Source organism: Carcharodon carcharias, chromosome 22 (assembly GCF_017639515.1).
Source record: "Carcharodon carcharias isolate sCarCar2 chromosome 22, sCarCar2.pri, whole genome shotgun sequence".
NCBI classification, from domain to species: domain Eukaryota; kingdom Metazoa; phylum Chordata; class Chondrichthyes; order Lamniformes; family Lamnidae; genus Carcharodon; species Carcharodon carcharias.
This window is the reverse complement of record NC_054488.1, coordinates 45301531-45324870: the sequence shown is the minus strand read 5'-3', so window position 1 is coordinate 45324870 and position 23340 is coordinate 45301531. Positions and strand designations below refer to the sequence as shown.

The 23340-nt window shown below is 40.1% G+C and overlaps 1 protein-coding gene across 8 annotated transcripts; it reads left to right on the top strand.

Moving 5' to 3' along the window:
* Positions 1 to 16419: 16419 nt before the first annotated feature.
* LOC121293587 (chromobox protein homolog 8-like) lies at positions 16420 to 21339 on the top strand. Of its 8 annotated transcripts, none has more exons than XM_041216653.1 (5): positions 16420 to 16615; positions 16782 to 16825; positions 16916 to 16981; positions 17098 to 17164; positions 17274 to 21339. In XM_041216653.1, exons 1-5 carry the CDS (start codon positions 16547 to 16549, stop codon positions 18174 to 18176), a joined length of 1149 nt encoding a protein of 382 aa, XP_041072587.1. In that variant the 5' UTR covers positions 16420 to 16546; the 3' UTR covers positions 18177 to 21339. The 8 variants fall into 8 exon arrangements, with proteins under 8 accessions (XP_041072587.1, XP_041072589.1, XP_041072588.1 ...); XM_041216654.1 differs by having other exon boundaries at positions 16421 to 16615; positions 17295 to 21339; XM_041216655.1 differs by lacking the exon at positions 16916 to 16981.
* The last annotated feature ends 2001 nt before the right edge of the window (positions 21340 to 23340 follow it).

Sequence of the window (23340 nt, the reverse complement as noted above, 5' to 3'; positions counted from 1 at the left end):
AGAGAACATAACTTATTTAAATTTACATTTTATTTTCTTTGGTCCTCACAAGCACTTTTTTTAAAGCATGTTGAAATAAAAATATGTTATGCATCTTTTAAAGCTAAAACATTTCATTCACTGTGCTTATTGTTAGAGGTTATCTTTATTTTTAAAGAAATCTTAGCACTTGGTTGAAAAAGAAGCAGAATATGGAAAATGCAGCGGTGAAAAAGGAAATAAGCCAGGCAAAGAGCATGTATGAGAAAAGATTAGCAGGTAACATAAAGGGTAACACTAACATTTTTTATAGTATGTAAAGAGTAAAAGAACAGTCAAACTAAGGGTGAGGCTGATTAGAGACCCAAAAAAAGAAATATTTTTTGTGGAGGCATAGGGCATGGCTGAGGTATTGAATGAGTGTTTTAGATCTATCTTCACAAAAGATGATGCTGCCAATGATACAGTAAATGAGAAAGCAGGAGAGAAATTAGATAAGATAAAAATAGATAACGCAGAACTACTTAAAAGTTTGGCAACCATCAAAGTAAAAGAGTCACTCCATGAGATGCATCCTTAGTTGCTGAGGGGTGAAAATAACGGAGGCCCTGGCCGCACTCTTTCACTCCTCCTTGGGGAGTGGTACCAGTGGGTTGAAGAATTGCAAATGCTATACGACTGTTCAAAAAGAGAGAGGGACAAATATGGTAACTACAGGTTAGTCATCTTGATGGTGGTGACAAAACCTCTAGACACCATAATCCAAGACAGAATTAATTCTAATTGGAAAAAATTGGTTAATGATATCTAGTATGGACTTGTTAGAAGCAAATCATATTTGACTAATTTTATTGAATCCTTTGATGAGGCAAAGGAGAGGGTAGTGCTGTTGACGTTGTGCTTCTGGACTTTCACAATAAAATAACATGCCATGGACTTGAATGTAGAATAAAACTAAAACCTAAGGCATTAAAATGACATTGGCAGCATGGATTCAAAATTGGCTAAGAGATGGAAAGTAGAGAGCACTGGTGAACCTTCAGAATAGAAGTAAGTAAACAGTGATCGATCCCAAGGTTAGCATTAGGGCCACTGTCTTTGTGATGCATATTAATGACTTGGACTTGGGCAAAGAAGCACAATTTCAAAGTTTGCAGATGACATAAAAATTTGAATTGTGTTAAACAGCGAAAAGGGTAGTAGCACACTACAGTAGGACATAGATTAATGAAATGTGCAGGCAGATGAAGTTTAATGCAGAGAATTGTGAAGTGGTTAATTTTGATAGGCAGAATGAGGTGGGACGATGTAAGTAAAATTGCACAATTTTAAAGGGGCACAGGAACAGAAAGATTTCAAGATTCACATAGAGAGATCCTTGAAGATGTTAGCGCAAATTGATAAACCCATTAAACAAGGTATATGAGATCCTTGACTTACATGTCGGTACCAAAGACATAGGTAGGACAAAGAAGGAGGTTCTGCATAGTCAGTATGAGGAGCTTGGCACTAAATTTAGAAGCAGAACCTCAAAGGTCATAACCTCTGGATTATCACTTTAGCCACATGCAAATTGGCATAGGACAAATCAGATTAGGGAGGTGAATGTGTAGCTCAAAGCCTGGAGTGGGAAAAGTGGATTCCAGTTCGTGGGGCACTGCCACCAAAACTGGGGAAAGTGGGATCTGTACCATTGGGATGTCTAAACCTGAACCGTGCTGGGACTGGTGTTCACTGCGAGCTGCATAACTAGGGAAGTAGAGAGGGTTTTAAACTAAATAGTTGGGGAAAGAGTACACATTTGGGAGATGTGGTAAATCAAAGAGTAGAGACAAGACAAGAGAAAGGCATTCTTATGGAAAATGAAAACAGACCATGATAGGAATGGATAGAGAATACAGATCTAAAATAAATCAACAGATGAGACTAAAGGTTATAAAAAGAATAATAGAATAAAACTAGACGCTCTGTATCTGAATGCACGAAGCATTCAAAACAAAACAGAAGAACTGAGAGTGCACATAGAAATAAATAAATATGATTTGATAGCCATTACAGAGACACGGCTGCAGGAGGACATGGATCGGGACTTGAATATTAAAGGGGATGGAACATTTAAGAGGGACAGGAAGCGAGGAAAAGGTGGAGGGCTGGCCCTATTAGTTAATGGTGGTGTTAGCACAATGCAAAAGGAAACACAGGATGTGGAAACGGTTTGGGTAGAGATGAGAAATGGTAAAGGCAAGAAGTCACTTGTGGGAGTCGTGTACAAGCCCCCTAGTAGTAACCACATGGTAGAATGAAGCATAAAGGAAGAAATAATGGGAGCTTGTCAGAGGGGCATGCTGTCAGAACAGCATGTTCTGGAGCCAACCAGAGAGCAGGATATACTAGACCTGGTATTATGCAATGAGATGGGGCTAATTAATGATCTTATCGTGAAGGTGCCCCTAGGTGCCCATAATATGCTTAAATTTTACATTCAGTTTGAGGGAGAAAGGAGTGGGTTTGAGACTATGTTTTTAAACTTAAACAAGGGCAATTATGAGGGCATGAAAGCAGTGCTGGCTAAAGTGAATTGGTAAATTAGGTTAAGGGATAGGTCAATATAGATGCAGCGGCAAACATTTAAGGGGATATTTCAGAATAAACAGAATAGATACAATCCAATGAGCAAGAAAAAGTCCAAGGGATGGACACACTATCTGTGGCTAACTGGAAAAGTTAAAAATAGTATCAAGCTTAAAGAAAAAGCTTATAATTGTGCAAAGTTAGGTGGAAGGTCAGACAGTTGGACAGAATATAAGAAACAGCAAAGGATGACTAAAAGATTAATAAGGAGGGAAAAATTAGAGTACAAGATAAAGCTGGTCAGAAATATAAAAACAGATTGTGTTTCTATAAGTACTTAAAAAATAAATGAGTTAACAAAGTGAGCATTGCTCCTATAGAAAATGAGATGAGAATTGATCATGGAAAACAAGGAAATGGCAGATGAATTGGACAGGTATTTTGCATCAGTCATCACTATAGAGGATACAAGTAATACCCCAAAAGCAGCTATAAATCAGGAAACGGAAGGGACAGGGTAACTCATGAAAATTAAAATCACCAGAGAAGTGGAACTGATTAAATTATTGGAGCTGCGGGCTGACAAATGCCTGGGTCCTGGTGGACTTTTTCCTAGGATCTTAGAAAAAGTGGCTAGTGAGACAGTTGATGCATTGGTTTTAATTTTTCAAAACTCCATTGATTCGGGAAAGGTTCCATTAAATTGGAAGATAGCAAATGTAACACTATTATTCAAAAAGTGAGGGAGACAGAAAGCAGGAAACTGCAGGCCAGTTAGCTGTCATAGGGAAACGTTAGAAGCCATTTTTAAAGAAGCTATGGCAGGGTACTTGGGTAAGTTCAAGATAATCAGACAGAGTCAACATGGTTTTTTGAAAGGGAAATCATGCTTAACCAACTTATTAGAGTTCTTTGAGGTAGTAACATGTGCTGTGGATAAAGGGGAACCAGTGAGTGTATTGTACTTAGATTTACAGAAGGCGTTTGATAAAGTGCCACATCACGGGTTATTGTGGAAAATAAAAGCTCATGGTATGGGGGTAACATATTGACATAGATAGAAGATTGGCTAGCTAACAGGAAGCAGAGAGTAGACATAAATTGATCTTTTGGTCGGCAAGATATAATGAGTAGTGTGCCACAGTGATCAGTGCTGGGACCTCAACTGTTTACAATATATATAAATGAGTTGGATGAAGGGATGGTTGTCAAATTTGCTGATGACACAAAGCTAAGTAGGAAAGTAATTTGTGGAGAACAGATAAGGAGGCTACAAAAAGATGTAGATATGTTAAGTGAGTGTTTAAAGGTCTGGAAAGTGGAGTATGATGTGGGAAAATGTGAAATTGTTCATTTTGGCAGGAAGAATAAAAGAGGCATATTATATCAACGGTGAGAGTTTGCAGAGCTCTGAGATGCAGAGGGATCTGCTTGTCTAAGTGCATGACATTTCCATGGCGGGTGGGCTCTCATTCACCCTCCATGCCATCACCTCGCTGCTTCATCACGCCAAGCACCACATTTAAACTACAGCAACGCTTTCAGTCCAGATTGCAGCAAAGAAGACATGGCCCCGAAAGGCAAGAAGCCCTTGAGCTCCTTTTAGATGCAGGTTAGTATGCAGGCACAGCAAGTCATTAGGAAAGCTAATAGAATGTTATCATTTATTGCGAGGGGAATTGAATACAAAAGTAGGGAAGTTTGCTTCAGTTATATAGGGCACTAGTGAGACCACTTCTGGAGTACTGTGTACAGTATTGGTCAACTTGTTTAAGGCTGGATGTAAATGCGTTGGAAGCAGTTCAGAGAAGGTTTACCAGACTAATACCTGGAATGGGCGGGTTGTCTTATGAGGAAAAGCTGGACAGGCTAGGCTCGTATCTTCTGGAGTTTAGAAGAGTAAGGGGCGACTTTATTGAAACATATAAGATCCTGAGAGGTCTTGACAGGGTGGGGTGGATGTGGAGAGGATGTTTCCTCTTGTGGCAGAATCTAGATCTAGGAATCACTGTTTAAAAATAAGGTGTTGCCCATTTAAGACAGAGATGAGGCAAAATTTTTTCTCTCAGAGGGTTGTGAGCCTTTGGAACTCTCTTCCTGAAAAGGCGGTGGAAGCAGAGTCTTAGGGCAAAATCGTCCCAGATTTGCATTAAGTGCTGTAGCGGGCGGGTAAAACATTGATTTACCCACTGGCCACGATTGCGGGTTTTCATACTGGATCATCCCAAACCTGACGTATTACTTATGCATTCCTGGGAAACATGACATTTCTATGGTGGGTGGGCTCTCATTCACCCTCCATGCCATCACCTCACTGCTTCATCACACCAGGCACCACATTTAAACTACAGCAACGCTTTCAGTCCAGATTGCAGCAAAGAAGACATGGCCCCGAAAGGCAAGAAGCCCTTGAGCTCCTTTTTGATGCTGTGGAGGCCTGCTGTGATGTCCTCTACCCCTGCTCTGGCCACAGGAGGGGCAGCTACATTATCACTCCAGCTTAGTTGGCGATGGCAGTGGTGATCAGTGCCACCTTCAGTGCACAGAAGAGTTTGGCCATCCAATGCAGATAGAGGATGAATGATCTCATCCATGCAACCAGGGTATGGCAACCATCTCCTCACTCTAAACTCACACACTCAAGCCCATCACACATTCACTAGCATCTCACTCACTGCCAGCTCAAGGGACATCATCACCCATTCTCTCACACATACCCTCACATGTGATCTGGCCTCATCTCCTCTGGATACTGCCTCTTCAGTCCTCACCATCTTGAGGCCACTTTCACAGATCAACATGTGCCCCCACACACACCCTGGGATACCCTCCTTCCCCAGTACAGCTCTTGTCCAGCAGTCTCTCCGCTTGCCTGAGGCCACTTCTCCCCCTTCCCCAAGGGAGACCTTGACCTGCAGCCATTGTAAAGCCACCCATAAATGACTGATCTGGTAGGTAGAGACCTACCCATTGGCCCCCCTAAAAGTGATGTGGTGTTCTCTATGAAGCCTGGCACTGATGACTGCAAGGGCTGCCTGAAACAAGGTCGGCAAACATACCTTGAAGTCCTGAGTGAAGTGCAGCCTGCCAGGTGTACATCGTTCTTGTGCTGTTGTGAAACATGTCAGCGTATTTTTCTGCCAATGTGGGTGGATGATCCAGTGAAGGAGTGCGGGGGGCAGGGGGGGGATGAGTCTGGCGGGCTGGCCTTATAATGAAATGCAGGCGTATCACAATGAGCTTCCTGATGTCCGATGGTGGGAAACGCAGTCCACCATTGGAAGGCTGAGTGGATGATCACAAAATTGCACGTTATTGTCTGCTCACACCACCGAACACGCCCGATGCTGGTGGGCACAGAAAATCCTGGCCTTTGAATATTTTTAAGGCAGAGGTAGATAGACTCTTGGTAAGTGAGGGGGTGATAGTTTATCAGGGGTTACTATCAGATCAGCCATGAATTTATTAAATGGCGGAGCAGGCTCGATGGGCCGAATGGCCTATTCCTGCTCCATGTTCATATGTTCCTATATAAATAGGAGCATAGAACACAAAGGCAAGGAAATTATTCTAAACCTTCATAAATCATTGGTTATGCCCCAGTTAGAGTGTTGTGTCCAATGCTGGGCACCACGCTGTAGGAATGAACCCAAGGAAAGAGGCTGCAGAGTGTAGCCTCAGTTATGTGGAGACACTGAAGAAGCTGGATTGTTCTCCTTAGAGCAGAGAGATTAAGGTGAAAATTCATGGAGGTTTTCAACATTATAAGCTATTTTGATAGAGAAAATATGGAGATTCAGTGAGAAAAGGATAGAGATTTAAGATCATTGGCAAAAGGACCAGAAGGGAGACAAAGGTTTTTTATGTAGCAAGTCAATTCAGTGACTGAAAAGCTTATAGAAACTATTTTAATAGCGACATGCAAAAACAGAATTGTATATGAAGAAAGAATTCAACAGTGAGACTAACATGATCGCATTTTCAAGAAAGCACCAGAGACACAATGGGCCAAACAGCCTCCATCTGAGCTGGAAGATTCCGTGTTGTAATATTCAAAACTTAACCCCCTTAAACAGAGTTCATAGGCGAATAAGTTTGCTTTCATGAATAAACTAGAATGGGAACACTAGCTCATTTTGATAATTGTTTTCTCCCTCTCTTATAGTTCCCCTATACCATGTGAGATTCCCTGTTCTAGAGATGGTGGTTAAACTACTCTCAGATCTCTCCCAATGCCATTCTGTATTGCAGTCCAGATGAGAGATGTATGGGAGATTTCTCTCCCTCATGGAGATGTACCCTGTCTCTCTGTTTTTGTACTTCGCCCCAGTGTGTTGAGTTTGCCATCAAATCATTCCCCATTTGACCCTTGCAGCTGACCGGGAAAGGAGACATTGCTACTTTTTTATGTGGCCTGGTCTGGAGTACAAATCATAGAGAAGAAAAATGCGCTAACACAGCTTACCACCCAAGTCACAAATAAAGCTTCTAAAAAAAACCAAGCTAGTGCTTTTTTATTGGTTAGACCATATTTTAAACTCATCCTACAAAATGTACAATACTTTCTTGAGGCCATGTAGTCATAAATTACATTATCAAATACAAACAGAAAAAAACATGCAGTTTACTCTTGAGTATTGTTTCATTTAAATTTTCATCTTACAAGCAATAACCCTAAATTTTCAGCAGACTATAATTGTTAAAATAAACATTATTATAGTCAATTGCCTCAGTAAACATGTTGAATATGCAAAGTGCATTTTCAAACACATCATGGCTAGAAATAAGAGAAACCTGTCTGTAATGATTCCCATTGTACAGATGGAAATGTCTTCTAATATAATTTCTTGTCCGAATCATGTTAATTACTGATGACAAACAGATAGCCTTTAATAGACAAACACTGATGTACCTAAAATCTAAATCAGTTTTGTTTGGTCTCACAGTTATGTTCTTGTGGTTTCTTACCACCATCATCAAGAAAATTATTTGGCTTATTTGCCTTGATTTTCTTGGTGTCCTGGCTGAAGAGGCGGATTTGGGTGCTGGGTTGGTGGTGGAAGGAGTGGAGATCAACCATGTGCAATTTTGGGGTGTCAATTCTGTTATTATGGAAGTTAGTGATGAATTGTTTCACAGAGCATAAAATACTGAAATAAATGAGACAATGAAAAGATAATATGAAGGTTCCTACAACATACTCAGATGCTCATTAACAGAAACCTGTTCAGGGTGCTGATGCTATCAGAGGTAACAGATGTTTCTAGAGGATCATTTGAATTGACATCTATATCATGATTAAATTTTACTATTTATGACTCCCAGGAGCCATTTAAACCATTTGGATTATTGTTTAGCTGGTTCAAAGTAAACCTAACACTGTAATATCCTTCTTTGATGTAATGCCCAAGCTAATTTGTATTCAATTTCAAGAAGAATGTTAAAGAATCATCTCCTGACAGTACAATTATTAAACCTATCTTGCATCATCTAGTTTTTCCTAAATTTGCTTTATGGTCTGAATCCATTATCTTATTTCCCTGGGAATAAGACTCTGCGTTTTATAATCAATAGTCAGGTCCTAATAAACTCCATCAGGAATCAAATTATTTGTAGCTTGTCTGCAGCGAAGATGAGAATTGAATCGTTAAGGTCTTACCTGTGCTAGATGATGCTCAAACATTTTGTAACAGAGCAGCTGTAAATGTCACTTAAAAGAGCAACGTTTCTTAAATTGCACACTTTGAGCATGCGCATGATAGTTGTAATCAAGAACAAAGTACAGATGATATGAACTTACCATAAACTTAGTCACCTTACAATGTTTCATGTAGTTTAAAAAAAATCTGTTCAGATACAAGCAATAGTTGACTTGTTAAAGTAATTCTAGGTAAATAAAGTAAATGTCTTCGCGCGCGCCTTTACTTAGTTGCCATGTTACGGCTCTAACAGGCTCCTGGCTGGTGTTTGAATCTGATATTGATGATAACAGTTAGATCAGCGTTTAAAAAAAGAGACAAATGTGTCAGTAAAAGCATAACGCAAGATCCCATTCAACTAGTAAGATGTAAGGACGGTAGAAAATGTGTCCTTTTGTATAACACTCGCTTCAGATTCTAAGTCCAAACAATCGATGGTATATAGGCTAACTTCAAAGGGAGACTCTCAAAAAGCATAAGTAAATGTTACAATCAATTCCAAATGAAGTTTAGCCCTCTAAGAAGTGAAAGTGATGTGAAAAAGAACGTGACTTCTGACCTACCACTGAAAACCAATTGAAAATATCTTGCATTTGAAGTAGACTGACTCTGGTCTGATGGAATCAGTGGCCCATGGAAAATTCCGGCAGGAGGATGAATGTAACCGTGTAATAGCACATTATGACTTCATCAAACAATCAACAAGCATGTCCAAGCACCTAACTGACTCACCTAAGCTTTCATAACCTAACCTCATAGCGTGTGGTCACATATCACAATAGGAATAACGCCTTGTTAATAATCAGCTCTCGCATGGTGGTCTGTTTAGGGTGCAAGATAATTCGCTGACTGAATATCTTGGGGCAAAATGAATCAAATTTGGGAATTATCTTTATTTAAGCTGCAAAATCATCCTGTCGAATGCAGCCCATGAAACAGACGACTGAAACTGGGATTATAACGTGGGAAGAAAGTTAGTTCAGTTGAAGATTACATGACAGTTGTTGCTAAAGATTATTATAATTTGGTATGTGTGTGTTTTTTTTAATTGTGATTCTGTGAAGCGTTCTCCTACGTCAAAAGTGTCATATAAAAGAGGCTTGTTGTTGCATGCTAATATAAATGCACAAGGAAAATAAAACCCCAATTCAAGAATGAGGCCACAAAGCTAAATCTGACAGATTGAATGCAAACACATGTGATGTTTGTGGAGATTTCAAACTGTAAATGAACAGAGCTGTGTCCCATGAACTGATCGAGGCTCTAAAGCTAATGGAGTTCTCGGAATATTACCAGAATACTTGGCTCTGAATCACTGGCGCCCTTATTTACCTGCAGAGAAGTATTTTGTGCGGATATTTCGGCACGGGCTGAGGAAGGCCGTGAAGAGACATTACTGAATGCATGGTGTTTATGGCAAAAATAGACTCCAAACAGCGGGGCGTTTATGATACACACGGCACGTTGACAGTAATCTGAACAGTTTCTGTACTGAACTGAATTCCATGCGCTGAAGTCGGTGGGATTTTTCTAAGTTTGTTTCTCAGTGACTCGTTATTACTGAGCAGTTGCCCACATATCTGCAGAACCAACCGTCTCATGTCGGGGATTTTCCAGACACTTGTTTCTTAATAATACCCCCACCCCTCACCACACATACACACACACACACACACTCATCTCGTTGCACCTCTACTCCACCGCCTCCATCATAACGTTAGCTTTTTTCAGAAAGCAGCCGCGGACAGCCCACAAGGGTGCAGGATGCTCAGAAATTCCCGCAGTCGTTAACACACTAAGCGTGGATCTCGCCCATCGGCCGCAACATCTGTTCACCCTGGGCAAAAACTGCAGAGTCTCATAGTTTTTTAAAGGGAAATTTATATGAGCTGTAAGTCATTATTAATAAACAATGACGCTGAAAACTCACTTGCAATACTTCACGTAGTTTATGAATGGTTAACAATGCTTTGAAGTGCCTGTATTTAGAAGCCCAGACTGTCCAAATACACAGAGCTGTCAAGTAAACTAATTTAGGATTACCCGAAGGGAATACATTCAAAATCGCATAACTAAAGCTGACTCATTGAGGGAGCCGCGGCACTGGTATTTTTGTGTGAATGAACACAAAAATGATAGTTTCTGCCTGCTGTTAATTTAAAAAAAAACAACGATGGTTGGGGTAGATCACCTCTGTGGAAAATATCAAATTCACCAGAGAGCTGTGTGCTTGTGTGTGTGTGTGTAAAGAGAGAAGGAGGTCCCCTCAGGGAAAGTTTGCAGGCAAGATGAAGCCGGAATGCAGTCTATGTGCCATAGAAGTGAATTATTACAGGAAGGGGATTGTACTGAGAAAATTTTGTGGTTGTTGTGTAACTTTTTTGGTCAAACGTTATGAGAATGCCGTTAAACCACTGAGCGAAAGTCTGACACTGGCATTCGATTAAAATGTATTTTTCCAAACAGAAGTTGAATTAAAATAACATTTTTGATTGGTTTTACATACATAAACACCGTATATGTGTGTATGTGTGTGATAAGTTAAGATCAATTGGTGTGTATGTGTATGTATGTGTGATAAGTTAACATCAATCGTAAATTTCAGTGTATCCAGTACTTCATATCCACATTCACACTGCCATACAAACTCTTCTCTGTCACCACCTATTGATCTTGCGTATTTTCTACATGGTCAACTTAATCCACACAATTACAACCGAACTGGTAAGGATAATAAGAGCTGCTTTTAATGTATGTGTCTTTGAAAGTTGCGGGGAGATTTGGTACTGAAGTAAGTAATTCGGATTGATCAACCAACTCTTGAAGTCACGGGGTTGTATCCCATTGGCTGGTGGCTGGGAGTCAAGTACATTCACCGCTGTCACTAACGGACATCCAGAGCTGATCCCAGTAATTGTGAATTCCTTAAAAGGGGAATCTTGCCAATTGGTTCATTTTTATAATAATTTTCCAAGCAATAATTTCGTTTTGATGTCGTGGATTTTTCCCAAAACACGTGTCTAGCTGAGTGCGGATGGCAACACTGGAAAAGAGTAAGCCAGGAATGATTGAAGCTGACGGCGTGAGCACTGCAATGTGGAAATACCAGTCAGTGTAATATTTCTCCTTCTTTCATGACTGCAATTGTTAGATTGAACTCAACATCTTTATGTTGTAAAATTCAGTAATCCCTCCCAACACCCCACTCCCGTGACATTTTCAATATCCATTGTTCAAACGCAATTTTTTAAAAATCCGCAAACAAAAGATATTTCACGTTGGCTATGGTTCTGGAATGATGTATTATTAGGTGAAGATATCTTGGGTTTGGATCAAAGGATCAATAAAGCTGAGGTAGAGATCACCAATGATCTAATTGAATGGCAGAACAGGTTCGAGGGACTGAATAACCTACTCTTGTGTTTATGACCTTATTTTTTCAAAAATATAAACGTTTATTTTTAAACTGGCAATGGAAATAGAACATATTTGTTAATATGTAGGTATGTCGGGGAGGGAAGGGGTAGAATTGTTGGGTTAAATATATTACAATGTAAGGCACTCTGGAACCCAAACCCATGGTCAATTGATTGCAATCAAGTGCATTTACTGCTAGGCAATATTAGACGCTGATGTTCTACTACTCCATCTAAGATGCCATACTTGGATCCGTGCAAATTCAATGTAAAGACTAGTCTCTAAAGGCCCTAGGTGCTACTGTTACAACTTAATCTGTTGGTAAAGAAATTTAAAAAATTGCATTTTCCATTAATAAATAGACTTAAATCGTTATTTTCAATGTGTATTGCTCAATGTCCCCCGATCCTAACAATGCAACGTAAACCATCATTCGTGACCGCTAGGGGAGAATATACTGAGTTAGAACATTGACTTTCATATTACCAACTGGATTTGAAGCTAGCTGATACTGATGAATGAAATGCCATCTCTCTGCCAAATGCAAGGGTCTTAAATAAAACTGTATTGGACAATCTAATCCATTGTAATTGACAATAACATTTAACTACTTAAGCTTACATTGGCAGACTGGGTGAGAGGAACGACAGGTATAGCTTTAGATGCAGATTATTGGTTAAAGCATAATTCATAATTGGTTTCATATTGGAAATGTGTGCAGGTTGCCTATTACATCCAATATGTGGGTAAAGGCTATATCAGTACAAAAGGAACTGCACTTGGAAAATGGTTTGGCAGTGTGCCTAATGTTACATTTTTATGCATTTGTGTTCAGGTGTAACTTAAAGTTTCTAATTCAAAATATTCATCACTGTGAAGAAAATCGAGTTAAAATAGAGTTGTCCTTGTGAGGACTATAGTCATAGTCCTGTGAGCCTCTATCATCTGAGAAAAAACTGCTGTACAAGTTCAGCTTGTCATCTTCTCCAAGTATTAGTGAAAATCATGGCAATGTTGATGATAGGAGCCTGCATTTCCATTATGTTCAGCATGCTGCATAAAGCATTGCCATTTCAATCTAGTCGCATATTTACATGAATTTGAATCATGCAAATGGTAAGAGATAGACAAATAACTGCTAACATGATAAACCACAACTATTTTACAATCACAAAGATAATCTTACTTTAGTTGCATGCAATGCTCCCATTAACTCCTGATCTGAGTTAATCTAGTCTTTGTCACGCTATGTTTCCTTAAGAAAACATAACAACTTTACTAAACCTAATTCTAGTCTTGATGATATGCATCTTCATTGCAGGACTATAAGAACCAGCTCATCCTTAACCATGGATTCTACATAGATGCCATCAGCACAATGAACTGTTTCAAAAACAAAACTGACAACATAATCTGGGGTCACAGAGAAGAATCTGCCCTCTGCAAAAGTTGATAGTGAATTCTCTTCTAGCTTCTACATTTATGACGTACTGAGAAAGCTGAATGTTTTTAAAACGGCCACATCAGATTTAGAGTTCTAAAGGATAGTGACTGAAGTGTAGGAAAACTCCATTCATGAACATTCAACTAAACTCTAATCTTGATCTTCTTCACCCTTTCCAAAATTGAATGCCCTCATAAGAAATGAGCAACTTTTCAACCGTAAAGGATCTCAAAATATGCCGATGATGCCATACACGAGGCTCCAAAGAGGATCAGCGCCCAGACTTGTAACCTAAACGCTCCATCTGTTACTGCATGAAAGTTCCACATGTGTTAGCAATCCAACAGCCAAGTTGATCTACTGATCTAAAAACACCTCTTCACAAGCAGTATGGATGGATGGAGATACGATTGATATTGATGATTTCAGTGTTAATGTAATGAGTTTTGCAACTTAGCCAGGAGCTTTAGCTGCTGCGTAGGAAAGGCATCCTGCATTTCATAGCTGAAAACGGAGTCAGGTAATTTGTCAGTCCCTACTTACTTCCTAACAGATAGTCTTACGCTCTCCTATTTATAGAGAATTGGGGGATGGGTATTTCAGCATCAGGAACGACTAATCAGCCTGTTTTAAACCCTATTATTAACAGACGCCCAGGGGAACCCAGACATTTTCTGAAAATAACTACCCCGTATCATGTTCAGAGTTTAATTTATTTATTGTTTCCGAAAGAATTTCTAACAGATCAACCCAACACATAAGAAGATCCATAGCTTCAAAGGTCGGCACAATATCTCTAATTCCAAACATTATTCCAGAATCTGATGTTTAAAGGATGCAAAGACTCATACAACTGCAACTACAGAATAAGCATGGGAAAGTTACCCGAGTGAATTGTCTATTTGCTTAATTTGGAAGCCTGGCGCGATTATTCAGAATTAAATGAACTAAATCAGCAGCACCATATAATCTACATATTCACCATTCAGTACATGTTTATTCAAGGTGTTGAGTGGAAAAAGGACGAAAGTCTAGATTTGATCACGACATCACATTCACAAGCTTTATGTTGCCACGCCCAACAGCAATAGCATTGCAGCATGACATTAACTGCAATGTGCATTTTAGTTGTGAGGAAGGTCGCATTGGACAAAACATGTCCGGAAATAACATGTTGCAACACGCAGAGAGTCCAAAGAATGGTACGCACAAGTGTACCAGGATTATTATGTATTTGATTGTTACAAACCTATGTCCAATTTGTTCCTGGATAACCACCCTTAGAGATGTATTACACCCCGCAGCGTCATTCAAACATGTGCATGCTGCCAAACTATATGGTCGCTTTAAATTTACAAAAGGTAGTAAATATCTACTTTCAGATTATTGTGGACGGTAATAAATTTCTAGCCTAATAATAACTTGCTCTAAGCTCTAACAGTCAACTGCATGCAATGTTATTATTGATGGTCCATATAATTCTCCAAACTCTTGAAGAGCGAAACCGATTTGTGAGTGATTATGCTGGATAACCGTAACAGGGCTGTTCTATAATAACGGCAGGTGGTAACAATACTTCAGAGAAGAATGTTCTATAAGTAAATTCGAGTATGCACTTGTTTAAACATACTTTAAGGTATCTGATTCAACCTTTTGAAACCTTCGTTTACATGTTCTAAGGGTTCAACTGATTATTTTTCCAACGCCCTTTGTTACACTACTAGTGTCTAGTGTGATAACTGAATCACTCAAAGTTTAAAGCTAACATGTCTTTTCCTCAGGTAGCAGCAGCACTAACTGTATCTTCGGCACCAGAGGCCTCTGTGGTTTTAAGCGCTTGTCTTCATTCACCCATAGCGCCATCTATTACCACACATGAAAGTTTATACTAGAACATTCGTGTTATAGTTGATAACTCAGATAAAGGTTCCTGAAGTAAGGCAGAATCTTATCCGAGGGTAATATCAATACATCAAATCAATTTCAATTTACTCCGGCATCACAGAATTTTTGAAACAGTAAAATAGAATGTTGCCCAATATTGTGCGTCCATTCCTTCATTTCATCTAATCACAGAGACACATGTTACAATTTTGTTGTGGAAGATAATTTCAAGTATGTACATAAAAAATTCCCTGTGGTGTTTTAATTCAGATTCAGTTGCAAAATAAATGACTGGACAAGCGAAATCAAAAAATGGACAAATTGTTACTTCGAATGTTGATGACATAAATTAATAGAAATGAATGCAACGTTTATATAATACTTTATTTTCCACTTACAATTCATTCAGAACCAGTATTCTACATATTAGATTGCTCTTGCTACAGGAATATTTCTGATTTGAATTATGATGATATTAACCGCTTCCACGTGTAATTTTGCATACACCAACCAGAAGTTGCCAGATATTAATGAAATGCATGCATCGTATTTTACAGAAATAGATTCCTCTTTACGCGAGCCTGCTTTTCACGGCTTTGTTTACTGATAGATCTGCTGATACTGCAAATTGTCATGGATGTGGTAATTAATTAGTCACATTGTCATTGTGAATGTTTTAACCTGACTGCACAATGAGGAGACCGCTATTTTGCAATGCATTGTACAGGAATATTATCTACGGGAGGTTAGAAATATTAGAAAGGCAGTATAATACAAACACTAAAATGTATATCGTATCGACACGTTTTATGGTGCACTGACTGACATGCCAATAGTGCCCTTTCTCGGTAATGTTTTTATCACATATGCGGACTACACTGGCTCGTTAATTTAGATTATATGCGTTTATAATGAATACTGTACTATTACAAAGATGGCTATTTGAAGCAGCAATATCTAATATTTTGTGTAGATTATATCGATAAGAGAAGTGCAAAATATTCTACCATAATAACATGATCATGGATGGGAGTGTTGACGAAGCTATGTTGTAATAATGTCGAATATCATCAAATTGTTCCAGAGCTTTAACATTAACATTGATATTGCTGGCAACTTTAATGACGGAGGGCGTTTGCTAATACATTTCCATTTGCCAAACTGCACTGCCAGTTCAATGACAGCTCCAACAAAATGGATCCTGGCTGGCCATTCAGCTCCTCCACAGCACATCACTTCCTCATGAGCAGACCCCGCCCCCCCGTGCGCTGATCCGCCAATCAGCTCCCGACGCAACGTCCCAGTCGTCAGCATTGCGCTGACTCCACCCCCCACCCCCCCAGCCCCCAGCGCTCTCCCGACTCCTCCTTCGCCTAGCAACCCGTGCTGTTGCTAGGCGAAGGGAAGGGAAGGGGAGGTTGTTACCAAGTGGCAGAGGAGACTGGTCACGACGTCAGCCAGTGGGAGTATTATGGGTTGGCAGTGAGGCTCCAGCTGAAGGGAAGCTCAAGTGCTTTCACTGCTGCGTTCGGGGAGCCAGCGAGTGAACATCATGGAGCTCTCGGCCGTGGGGGAGAGGGTTTTCGCGGCCGAATCTCTCCTCAAGCGACGCATCAGGAAAGTATGTGAGCCGTCCCTCCGCAGATCAACTCTGCTCTCTGCCATTTCCAACCCAGGCAGCTTTTTAAGCGATGTTTTATGACAGGTTTGTTGTGTTTTCTTCCCCATCTCCCTCCCCCCCCCCCTCCCTCCTTCCCTCTCTTTCCTCCCTCCCTTCTCCTTCCTAGGGTCGAGTCGAGTACCTGGTGAAATGGAAGGGCTGGTCTCCGAAGTAAGTATCAGCATTGCAGTGCTTACAACTCGCAGAAGCGCCCATTGCATTGAGCTGTATCGTTATTTATCTTTTAAATCGCCTTTTAAGGTACAGTACGTGGGAGCCAGAAGAAAATATCCTGGACGCCCGTCTGATATCAGCCTTTGACGAGAGGTGAAGGCCTTTGAGCGACATTAAAATAAAAGATCTCTATAACTGGTTCTGCAATTATTTCAAAAGATTCCTTTAAACGCCAGTGAAAGCCACAATATCCATGTTTTCTCTTCCAGGGAACGAGAAAGGGAAATGTACGGGCCAAAAAAACGTGGACCTAAACCTAAAACGTTTTTACTGAAGGTAAATGCTCTTTAATGCCTCAAAATGTGGTTGATTTGGGGGGTTTTTGTCTGTAACTCTATTAATACGTATTTCCCTTCCCTTCAACGATTTAAAAAAAAAATAGTAGTTATGTTCTTTTCTTCGGCAGGCGAAAGCAAAGACATATGCCTTCCGGAGTGATGTAGCGAGGGGACTGAGGATGTCTTACCCGGGCAGGTCTGGTCAAGAATCCGGCTTCTCTTCCACCAGGTCCAGGGAAGGACTCCGGAGAGACCCCGCGGGCGCTCTGCAGCATAGCAGCCTTGCCCGGGGAGAGACTTCCAAAGAAAGGAGTGCTCGAGTCGAGGAGCTCCCCAGGGCCCACCAGAAAAGCGGTTCTCTCAAGCACAGGAAGAAGGGGCCGAAACCCAACAAAATGGACTACAAGGATGGCCCAGCTGTACGTGCAGGCTCCCTCAAAAGGAGCACACCGGAGGAGGTGGAAGGAAGGACACCGACATACCCCCATTTTAAACGTAGGAAATCCGAGGAGCTTGATTCAGGGAGTGATGAGCTGGAGGACAAGGTGGAGAGCGAACTAATCCACTTGACTGGGAGGCAGGAAGCGAAGCTGGGCAGCGCTGTGCCAGGTCACGCCGCTCCCAGAACGCAGCTAAATCGCACCCCACTGGGCTACGGGGAAAATAAATACGGTGCAGACTCGCATACCCTTCGGACTAAGCCGGGCATGGAAAGCGCCACTTCCAAGAGTGAACCAGGGATAGACACCTCTGCACTTAAAAGTAAGCACGTTTTGGAGGGCGCGGTGCCCAGGAACAGTGTGTGTGTGGCCAGTGACAGGCCTGTTTCAAAGTCCCCTTTGCTGGCCAAACACCCAGTCTCCCGGTTTCTCTCGGAGCCAGAGGAGTCCTGGAGCCCATCACTAAATAATCTGGAGAAAGTGGTGGTCACGGACGTCACGTCAAACTTTCTGACCGTAACCATTAAAGAAAGCAGCACAGATGAAGGATTCTTCAAAGAGAAAGTTTAAAAAAAGAAATAAACTTGTTTGACAATCCTGGTGGGAGCGCGTTGATCGTTACTAGCACCTGTCAGTCACAACAACACTCGAGTTGTTGCTGGAGAAATGTTTCTTTTTTTTTGTTCTGGGTTTGTATATAGTTTCCTGGGAGCAGATAAATCTTAATCTAATACCAGCTGTCCGTCATGCTCAAAAATGAAGTGCCCGTTTACTTAGGCCTGTGCTGTGGGATGTATTTCAGGTGCAGTTAGGTAAAACTGTATTAAACACATAAAGGGGTTAAGGCCAAAACAGTCAGCGTTTTCAGGTTTGCTTTTACCCAGATAAAGATTGAGGAGGAGGCTGGTGTCGAATTGCCCGCCTCACCAAACTGCCAGTCAACGTGCCCACCCATGTATATGATGGTAGCATTGTTAATTTGCTTAATTTCATTTGTAGATATAATCGGACTTAGAGGATGCTTTGTCCCGGCATACGACATAGATCATGGCCCAAGTTATAACAATTCATCAGTAAATAGCTTCAGAACTGATTACAATTATTAAGTTTGACTTTTGTTTTCAGTGGCCGGACTCTTGCTTCCTTTACGATTACAACATGTTTTTCTTTTTAAAAAAATCTAAATGCAATGTGTGTTTTGAGTATACAATGCCAATTGCACTTTCCATTATTTCTGTAAAATATAAACAAAATAGTTGTACTGAGCGAGGTGCTGTATTTCGTGTTTCCTGTTCTAAATGTCGACTTACATAGCTATATATAAGTTATTTATCCATGTGCACACAGGGATTCCTCCCATGATACAAGGACTTTGAGATATGCTGAGAGGATAACAATAATGCTTAGAACTGGTTTCACCCAACTCCCTTGTCTGTTTAAACTTTTGACTACTTTCGAAGGTAATTGCTCCCCCTGTATTGCCTCCCCCACTCTTTTGCATCAAAGTCTCTTTCTGTGGGACAACTCTTTGGTATACACCACATGTATATAAGATGAACATAGCCAAGTCAAATGCCTTACAGTACATCCAAGGATTGGTGCCAGGCTTTTTTTTATATGGGGAGAGGTATAGGCAGTCTTGGTTAGGTAAATAACCAATGAATGTGCATATCTGTGCAAGAACATTCAAATTGCAGATTGACTGGGCAGTCTTTTTTTTTTGGATAGGTTAAGGGGCAAATCTATTGTAATAATCTATTTGACTTTACCATTGAAAGCAGGGATAATACCTCTTCAGAATAACGTTGCTGTGAATTCATTGTAAACCATTAAGTGGTGAGATCATTAGTTTATTTTAAGTAACTAAGTCAGACTGAGAAAGGGGAAATAACATTTAGATGAATTCTTTAGGAAAAAAAACGGTTGTCATAATACTTCATCCTCTTATTTATAGCCCTATCACCACGTTATGAATGATGGTTTGCAAAGGTTGAGGCATATTGCCTGACATCTGCAGGGTGTTCTATTAGCAAGAAAACTACACTATTTGCCAACAACGTTTTCCACCAAATGAAAACGTACTATTGGTTCCTTGTCTCCCGATGTTAGAAAATAAATTGCACTTAAACTACTCCTGAAACCATTCAATCAGGAATTCGATTTTGCTAAACTTGCTCCCAGGTACAGGTGTACTTCAGTATGTGGGAGAATGACAGCAGCACGTTTCCAATTGGAGATTTGCTTGCAACAATGATCTAGCCTATGTACCGCACACAGCTTTGTTTTAATGGTTTAGTTTTGTGGGCCAACAGGGAGCCTGAACTCCCAGCTGTTGAGTGAATCTAACACGGAGAGGAAAGAAAAGAGCAGTCGTGTTGTCAGAATGTAACTTTTAATTAAAACTTCTGTTCTTTTTTCGACCATAAACTTAACTTCGCGACCGAGCTTCGTGACACAAGCTTTTCTACGAGGTTGATCCAGTCACTTTTATAATGGGGTCGTTTAGGAGAAACGCGGACGTGAAGGGTATTCCACCTTTACATAATCCAAATATGCTACCATTCTGGACCACATAGCTTGGAATAATCTTTAACATAGGGTTAGGACGTCAATGCTCGATTATTTAGATGACAGATACATTCATAAACTGGTGTTCGTGCTTTAAGGCCATTCTCTATGAATTCAGGAGCTTTACTTCGAAGTATTTGGACTTCTAATACACAGCCTTCATGTAGTTGACACTACATATGACTGCCATATGTAAGAAGGTTTATCTTTAGTGACTGCTGACGATCAGGCACAGCTGAGACAATTACGATTGATAAGATGCACACATTTGCCAAAATGATTTACCAAAGGAAATGTGTTAATTCTAATTATGGGAATGGACCCGTAATTATGACTAATGACACGACTTTAATGAGGGGCGGTTTTATTATTCAAAGTGGTTGATGTTTATGAATGAATATTTACCGTCTGCGTTTTTCTAACAATGGAGAATGAGCAAAGGAAGACAATACACAAATCTGAAAGATGTGTAAACTAAAATCCCTTGGTGCACTTACATACTAATGGAATTCAAAGGACGCGTTACATTTGAAAGGAGTACATTAGATCACGTGCTAAACTGATCTATTGCACTTTGAATGTTTTGACTATTAAAACTTGAAGAGGCCGTGCCTGTTGCTGAATGTAATGTATATGAGAGTGTACAGGCCGTGTCACTGGGATACTCAGTATTGTCAGATGTTGATTTGCAGAACTTGTACAATATACATCACGTTTTCAAGGAACTGTTGCCATAAAGGTTCCAGTGGAACTTATTAGGGTCGCCCTACGAAGTGAAACAGACATTAACATGCCACCTGTAAATTGCATTTAAAGTTTATTAGGACTGTTGGCACTTGGGAAAATGATTGACCATATCAGAAAAATTAAATTGGTCAGAATTAAACTTCATACCCTCCCACCTATCCCACCCCACCATCTTATCCATCTACTAAGGTTGTTTGTGAAATGTAATTATTTTCTGTAAAGTTTATTCAGATGTCTAACAATTTTGTTTAGATTTGAAAAAGAATGTATGGAGGGGATATAACTATAAACTATTTTATGTATTCTACATAATGGACAGTGTTTAATACATTGCACTTAACTATATCTGTTGTTTCGATATTTGACTATAAATGTACTTTGCGAATAATGGTGATTAAAACGAAATAATGTTTTAAAATGTTTATAACATTTGGACTCCTGTCATGCTCCATGGAAGCATGCATTTAAAGGAAATGAAATATACTGCGAGAGCCAGATTATAAATACATTCCATTGATGTGTGTAGCGGTAACATTATCCAATGCAGATCCATACCAGGCTTTATTGGGACAGATTAACGTTTGCCTGGGAGCAGTGAACCCTTCTTCATTGAAGTAGCATACACCCTTGTAAAAACTCATAGATGAAGTCCATATGCCTTATCATAATAGGACTTAGGAAAGAATTATTTGCGGATGTCATCATTGACGTCTAGTTTCACCGCCAAGCATTTCTAACCTATAAAATTCACAGTTGGAACTTCACAGTAATAAATACTAACATTGCATTCAGAGGACTTTTACGTGTGTTAAGTTTGCATAAATTGGTTTGTGGTCTTTTGCAAGTGACCATGTACCCTACTGCCCCAAACAAAGACATTATCACATATCCTCCGTGTTCATTTGCGTTGCGATCGGCAAGGAATACACAAATTTCCGCATTACACTAAATGAAAATAAGGGGCGTTTTCTTCCGACTGGAAGAGGAAAATAAATTCTGGAAAAGAGGCAGAGAAACACGGTCTGTCCACGTCCAACCGGTAGAACTCAACAATCAACTTCGCCTTCCACTGAAAAGTTGCTTACCCGAATGAAAATTGATGCAACCTCTCTCCTCACTCAAATACTGTGATAATGCCACCGATTCGAAAACTGTCCCCATTTAGGTGTTTTTGACACAGCCGATTCGGCGACCTTTGAAAAGTACAGTAGTCTTATTTCAATAGCATTAATGAAGCTTTGTTTGAATACGCTTTTGGGCCATTTGAAGGTCTCTATGGAATTAAAATGTACAATGGTCTCTTTTGAATATACGTTATTACGAAAATCTTTACTAAACCTCTCTCCCGAGTAAGGCATGCACACAGAGATAGAGTTAGCTTATGTGGTATTCCAATTGTTGGGGAGGTCGCTCTAAAATAAGCCAAAGGCTGGTATGACTATAAAAGCCAAAGGCAATAGAGCGGCAAACATATGGCCCAGTGACTGGACGAAGATGAAAACAAAGATTTCCAAAATAGAAATGGCCTATCAGTTTCACTTTTTAACTCATGCCCGTGGACTGTGATTAACATTTTCCATCATATTGAAATAGAAGTAACCTAGACGTACTCGAAATGTTCCATCTCTTTAACAACACTTGTTAATTGTGGGAATTCGGGTAATATTTCTAGTGTTGGCAATTTTCCCAGAAAGGTGACATATTTTCGAATGCTGTCTAGCTAAGCACATTGCCAAGAAGCCGAACTGTCATATTTTATATGTGCTGCTTCATTGAAATGTTCTCCAATGTGAAACCAGGCTTGATGAATGACAAAAGAAAAGCACAAATGGTGCAATTTGTCATTTTTAAAAATATACTTACATTTATACATTTGTGGTAAACTATCTCCTTACCAAGATGAAAGGTATCGACGCCAGCAAAAAATGATACTTTCCCCGTCTTGGTATCCCCCTCTTGGTATCCAGGTCAAGCGTTAATCACTACCAGTTCAGCCTCCTGTCCCCTCCCAATGATATACTGTAACCCACAGAAAGATGCTGGCCGTGCCACGGTCCTGGACACACCCCACACCAGAACCGACATTCTTCGAACATCTCAGAACGCGGTTATTTGCATTATAATCTGATTTTTTACGTGCTGCAGATCATTGTACTAAGGTTGAGTTGAAACCATTCAAATTCATTTAATGTGCTGGTACATCAAAAGTCAGAGAGGAAATCTGCGCGCCATCCGCCTAGTTACATTCCAGAACAGATCTTAGAGGAGGAAGTACCATGGTAACTGAGCACCATATTCAAATGTCTAGACTTGATTTCAAATGGGAATGGTGAATGGAGCAACGAAAAAAAGGAAGAACATACGAATAATAATACGAACGTACGAATTAGGAGCAGGATACGGCCATTCGGCCCATCGA

What these genes read in the sequence shown, in the direction of transcription:
- LOC121293587 (XM_041216653.1), top strand. Translation starts at nt 16,547, where the DNA reads ATGGAGCTCTCGGCCGTGGGGGAGAGGGTTTTCGCGGCCGAATCTCTC. An exon ending in TCAAGCGACGCATCAGGAAA is followed by an intron (nt 16,616 to 16,781) that starts GTATGTGAGCCG and finishes TCTCCTTCCTAG; the next exon opens with GGTCGAGTCGAGTACCTGGT. An exon ending in CTAAAACGTTTTTACTGAAG is followed by an intron (nt 17,165 to 17,273) that starts GTAAATGCTCTT and finishes AAAAAATAGTAG; the next exon opens with TTATGTTCTTTTCTTCGGCA.